We start from the raw sequence: 6,766 nt of genomic DNA, 5'->3' as shown, positions 1-6,766 counted from the left end.
ATAAAATGACAATGAAAAATGTTTGAATTTGAAAGAGCTGTTAATCATTTTTCACGATTTTGCCATATTTTTGTAATGGTTGACCTATCAATATCTAACTTATATTTTGTATTAAAGAATAAAGTAACGTTAGCATGTTTTATATCAGTATTTGCTAATATGTACTCGCATATTTCCTTTTTTATATCAACATTAATAGCAGTTCGTTCTCTTTTTGTTTTTTATAAACGTGTAAGCGGCATTATGCTTTATACTTTTGTAAATGATTTTTGTAAAAAAAGGAAAGTGTAAGATTCATTTTGACATGAAAAATTTTGTAAAAAGAAAATTTTGAAGCATGTTGTTTCTCCAAAAAAAAAATTTTTGAAGTGTGAGATTTCTCTAAAAAGAATGATTAAAAGTGTGGATTTTTATAAAAAAAAGGAATAGTTTGATGTGTATATTTTTGTAAAAAAGAAATGGTTTATATGCACAGATTGTCAGATTCACAAATATATATGAATCACGTAATTTAATGTGATTATAATTTTATTTATAACAACTAATGATATCGTTCTAAGAATTTGTGTGACAGTGATTATACTTATATCTGTGATTATAAAGAAGGTGTTTTATTATTTAAAAAATTGGGTCTAGCCACCATGTGACTAAAGAGAAAGAAGTGACTATATGTGGGATGACTATAGAGGGAGTCAACTGTATTTGGCGATTCAATTTCTATAACCTCATTGACAGACTCTTCTTGAGTCAACTTAGTCGATTTTGCAGATTTGAGAATCGACTTGATGGGTGACGATTTGCTAGTTGACTTATTAGTCTTGTCACTCGTCTCATTCAGATCACTTTCTTCTTCCGTTCTTTCCTATTGATGATTAGATCCTTCATTCAGTGTTTCTTCTTGAAACCTTTGCTGCTTTTGTTTGTTTGACTTGGTGAGTGACGATTTGCTAGTTGACTTATTGGTTTTATCACTCATCTTATTTGGATCACTTTCTTCTTCCATTCTTTCCTGTTGACGCTTAGATCCTTCGTTCAGTGTTTCTTCTTGAAACCTTTGCTGTTTTTGTTTATTTGACTTGATGAGTAACAATTTGCTAATCAACTATTGGTCTTATCACTCGTTTAATTCAGATTACTTTCTTCTTCCGTTCTTCCCTGTTGACAATTAGATCCTTCATCCGGTGTTTCTTCTTGAAATTTCTGTTGCTTTTGTTTGTTATTTTTTTTATTGTTTTTTTTATTATTGCTATTATTTGACATTTTGATATTCACTCAATATTTGTTTTAAAAAATCGAAGTGGATTCAATATTGTCATATCATCCTATTTATAAATTTAAAAATCATCAATTAAAATTAAGAAAATCGTTAGCATCTTACTGGGTTGATTTCTCGATTGAAAATCAACTATAAATCATAATTAAAAAGTCAAATTAATTAATTAATAAGAAAATCTTTAGCATCCTACTGCGTTGATTTCTCAATTGAAAAATCAACTATAAATCATAATTAAAAAATCAAATCAATTAATTAATAAGAAATCGTTAGCGTTCTGTAGCATTGATTTTTCGATTGAAAAATCAACTATAAATTATAATTAAAAAAGACAAATCAATTAAAATTACAAAAATTGTTAGTGTTCTGTAGCATTGATTTCTCGATTGAAAAATCAACTATAAATCATAATTAAAAAAAGACAAATCAATTAATTAATAAGAAAATCATTAGCGTCCTACTGCGTTAATTTCTTGAGAAAAATTAACTATAAATCATAATTAAAAAATCAAATCAATTAATTAATAAGAAAATCATTAGTGTCCTATAGCGTTAATTTCTTGATTGAAAAATCAACTATAAATCATAATTAAAAAAGACAAATCAATTAAAATTATGAAAATCATTAGCGTCCTATAGCGTTGATTTCTTGATTAAAAAATCAACTATAAATCATAATTAAAAAGTCAAATCAATTAATTAATAAGAAAATCATTAGTGTCCTACTGCGTTGATTTCTTGAGGAAAATCAACTATAAATCATAATTAAAAAGTCAAATCAATTAATAATAATAAGAAAATCATTAGCATTCTACTGTGTTAAAATTTGATATACTTTAATGCGGCAAGTTATACTTTGTCAAAATTTGTAGTAAAATCAAAAATATTCCTTGTATATTTAGATTCTGTAGCGATATTGTTATTATAGCAATACCACTTCAATTAATATAAAATTGTTACTTTTTAACTTTTGCTAAAATTTACAGTTTCTTTTGATAAGGTTTGTTTGGCATCCAAAAATGATAAAGGGATGATAAAGTGATTATCTTGTAAATAAAAGTTATTTTAAAATAAAATAAACTTTTTATTGTAAAATCATATTGCAATTTTTAAAAGTATATTAATTAAAAAATTCGCAAATTTATTATATAAAATTGCCAAATTTGTGAAAAAAAGTATTAAATCCTAAAAAATTATTGAAATAATCATAGAAGCCAGGATTTAAGGTTGCTTGTCTAAACCTCCTCAAAATCCTACGATTAGTTTCGTCAAAATTTTACTATAGATTTATTATAGTTTCGGCAGAGTTTCGGCAGTTTCAGCATTTATAATAAGTTTCAGCAGTTTCGCCTTTCTCCAAAGTTTCGCCAGTTTTTTAATATAACTTTAATATAGTTTCAGCAGAATTTCGCTTTTCGGCAAAACGCCATCTTGCCTAAACCCCTAGGTTTCGGCAAGCAACCTTACCAGGATTACATTAATTATACATACAAATTATACAGATTTTATGTTATTTCAAATTTTATAAAAATTGGCCTTTTTACAAATTTGGATTTTGCCAAACTAAGTTAAACTTATTCAAACACTAAACAAATGAGTAGAAAAAGGTCAGTCTCTAGTATACTTAACAATCTTGATGATGAAGAATCACCTTCAAATCAGCCATCTTCTACTTGTAGAAATAGATCATATGGGCCGATCTTTGGAATCTAATTTTTTTACACAAAAATAATTTTATTAAAGCAAATATAAATTATCATTTATATAAGAATAATAAATTTATACTAGATAATGCAAAAAAAACCAATTAATTATATAATTTTTAATTTTTTTTAATATAAGATATCATTAAAATTTAAAAGATCAAATATAACTCTTATGACAAAATCATTGATAATTTTTCGTAGAAATAAGCTATACAAATAAATTTACATTCATTTGAAAGAGAAAATCGAGATCTATCTAATGAATCTAAAATCAAGTGAATTGAATCACTAGTTGTTCAGTAATCACGTTCAGTATATTTATTGAATTTTATCTAAATTTGATCATTAATTACTTCACATGTAGTGATTCAATTTGAATGATCTTTGCTCCCTAAGGTGATGCCAACTTTTATCTTTAAAATAAATTTAAAATAATTCGTTTAATATATGTAGATGTTTAGGAATCATCAATTATATTATTAATATAAAATTTTATAAGTTTGATAAAATCTGATATAAAAAAATTTATTAAATACCTGTAGATGCAAGCTACACGAATGAAATTATATTCATTTGAAAGAGAAAATTGAGGTCTATCTAATAAGCCTAAAATCGAATGAATTGAATCACTGGATTGTGAATAATTACGTCTAATATATTTATTTTTAATTTTTAAATTTGATTTGACTTTGATCGTTAATTACGCCTCATCCAGTAATCCAATTTTCCTGATCTTTGATTCTTACGATAGAGCAAATTCTCAGCTTTCAAATGAATGTAAAATGATGACGTTAGCATATCTTTGGGAATAATAATGCACGATTTTGTCACCTGCATAAAGTCCGATCTGAAAATTTTATTTCTTACCAAAAAATGCTTTCATAAAAGAATCCCAAATTCTTTTACTTTATTTAAAAGATTTTATTTGCCATTTAAGGATTTTAGTAGAATAAATCTAATAAAATAATTTTAAAAGATAAAAAACAAATATATAATTAGTTATTTTGAAAAAAAAGAATATCTTATTATTCATTTTACAACTATTTTACATCATAATTATTTTTTATTTGCATGTATTTTTTACAAAGAAAAAACAATAAATTAAAGCTAAAAATTATGAAAAAATATGTCTTATCTATGTATATAAAATATTAAGTTTTTTCTTTTACTTACCACTTAAAAATAACTGCTATATTTGCTTATAAACTTTTTTGTCATATTTAATAAAAGTGAATAGAAAAATGATGGAAAAGTGATGGGCAGTGATGGGGAAAAAGAAGTGGTTATTACCGTTATTTTTGAATATTGATTAAAAAAAATTTTTTTATTTTTTATTAAATCTGAGTTACATAAATATGTAACACATATTTAATTTAGATTTGTGTAATGTTAATCTTACTAAAATATTAAATTTTTATAAAAATCTTAATTTAGACTAATTCCAAAAATCGGCACATATGTGTCAGCAAAGGTTACTACTACCTTGTAATACAGTTGTTTAATATTGAATTTGATGTTCTTTATGTTCCCAATCAAGTGTAAGTAAAGTTGCCTGCCTAAACCTCTCCAAAATTCTACGATTAGTTTCTCCAAAATTTTACTATAGTTTTATTATAGTTTTGGCAAGGTTTTGGCAGTTTCAGTATTTATAATAGGTTTTGTCAGGTTTCGCTTTTCTCCAGAGTTTCACCAACTTTTTAATAAGACTTTCATATAGTTTTGGCAAAGTTTCACCATTTTGGCATTTTACCAACTTGCTAAAACCCCCTAGTTTCTCCAGTAACCTTAAGTGTAAATATTGCTCAAAAATATCTTTTTCTATATCCAATGGTACATCTCAGATGTAAATTTTGTATGATTGTTAATTATCTTTTGTCTGGTTGATCTCATTTATTTTACTAAACCTGATATTGTTACTTTCAATGATTTGACACCCTGCAATTTTCTGAGCTGATTCTTCTGAATCATATATGACTTTTATTACTTTGATACCTTTTATGGTTGTAACAACATAAGTCCTCAACTTTGGTACATCTGAAATAATCTGATAGACATAATTTTTTTTTTTTGTAGAATTTTGTTCTGGAATGATATCTAAAGGAAAAAATAGTTGGAACTGTTTAACTTTTCCAATAACAGTCCAACTTTGTTGCAGTTGTTTATCTGACTTGTTTAGTGTTGGGCTAGTAGTCTATTTGTTTCTTTGGGAGACGATATATGTACAGAGAAGCACAGTTCTTGACTATTGTTATTCTCGAGTTATTAAACTACGAGTTTGTTTGAAAAAGAAGCGTTATTACTTTCTAACTGTTGTAAAGAAGTAAACTTTATCTTTCAATCTCTCTTCTTTTGTACTGTATGAAATAAACAATTTCTTATGACTTTTCTATATATAGTTGTGATATTTTTTATCATAAACTGTGGTGTGAAAATTTGGTTTAACGATCGATGGAGAGAGTTTTGGTGCAATTTATTTATATATAATAGAATCTTTAAAATTATTAATTATACATTTTATCTTAAGTTTCTAATAATCTATTTCATAAATAAGTAGGATATAGCTATTAAAGTTGAATGGAATGTGAGTCTTATTAGGCGTCTACAGGACAAAGACCTGGAGAAGGGCATTTCTCTAAGAAAGAACATTTTAGAAAGTGGACTTACTCTACTAATCCGGAGTTTCAACCTAATAGTGCACATATAGTTGCCCCGAGTGGTAGATGGATGGTTTAGTTCCTAATAATATTAGTTTTTTTTTTACTTCTCATGTATCTCAATGTATTAGTTCAGTTAATAAAGGTTCCAAATATGCTGCAGTCAACAAAAAAAAAATAAAGTTGGATGGAATTAGTTATTAAATAAAGTAAAGTCATTATCTTAGAATTTACACCAGGAAATTTGTTCAGGCGTAATTTAGTGTAATATTTTGGAGATGGTGTAAAATTTTAAAATATTGCACTAAAAACGTAATATTACAAAAATTTACGCTCTTAAATTTGAATAATTATAGTAATTTAATAATATCTTACTATCTACTGATCCAATCAAGACGATCTATAGCTCATTGGAATCAGCTCATCAAGACGAATCGAATGGTAGTAAAATTGCATTTTTACAGTTAATAGAACGCTCTATATTATGCAATAATGTTTAAATTAATAGAAAGTCATTTATCAAACAAAAAGATGAGATTTTACTACTATTTGATTCGTCTTGATGAGCTGATTCCAATGAGCTATAGATCGTCTTGATTGGATCAGTAGATAGCAAGATATTATTAAATTACTATAATTATTCAAATTTAAGAACATAAACTTTTGTAATATTACGTTTTTAGTGTAATATTTCAAAATTTTACACCACCTCCAAAATATTACACTAAATTATGCCTAAACAAATTTCCTGATGTAATACATCATATATTAATAGAATCCTGAACATCTTTTATAAAGTTTACAACTGACTTTTTGCCAAAAAAAATCCAATTTATTTAGAGTTTTACTATTAATACTAAAAAATATAATTTTATCACTATTTAACATGTTTTAATAAGAAAAATCTAATGATATATTGATTATTTTTATAAAATTATTAGATGGTTAGTAATATGATTTTTTGTATTTTTTTTAAAAAAATTAGATTAAATTAAATTAAATCATCAGTTTTTTAGTTTAGTCTTATAGATTTTGATTCTAATTTAAATTGTTTAAAACTCAGACTAATTTGAAATTAATTTGTTTATAACTTTAAATAAAACATTTTTTAATAAATTAGATTGGTAAATTTT

The 6,766-nt window shown here is 25.3% G+C and overlaps 1 protein-coding gene across 1 annotated transcript; it reads right to left on the bottom strand.

Annotated features, from left to right (window-relative positions):
* Positions 1–862: 862 nt before the first annotated feature.
* Positions 863–1,260, bottom strand: OCT59_029936 (uncharacterized protein; the record flags this gene model as incomplete). Its single annotated transcript, XM_066146321.1, has 2 exons — positions 863–1,044; positions 1,137–1,260. 2 exons carry the CDS (start codon positions 1,258–1,260, stop codon positions 863–865), a joined length of 306 nt encoding a protein of 101 aa, XP_065994977.1.
* Positions 1,261–6,766: the final 5,506 nt, after the last annotated feature.

This window comes from Rhizophagus irregularis, chromosome 9, assembly GCF_026210795.1.
Source record: "Rhizophagus irregularis chromosome 9, complete sequence".
Lineage (NCBI taxonomy): Eukaryota > Fungi > Glomeromycota > Glomeromycetes > Glomerales > Glomeraceae > Rhizophagus > Rhizophagus irregularis.
Note: the sequence above shows the minus strand (reverse complement) of the source record. Positions and strands in the feature narration are given on the sequence as shown.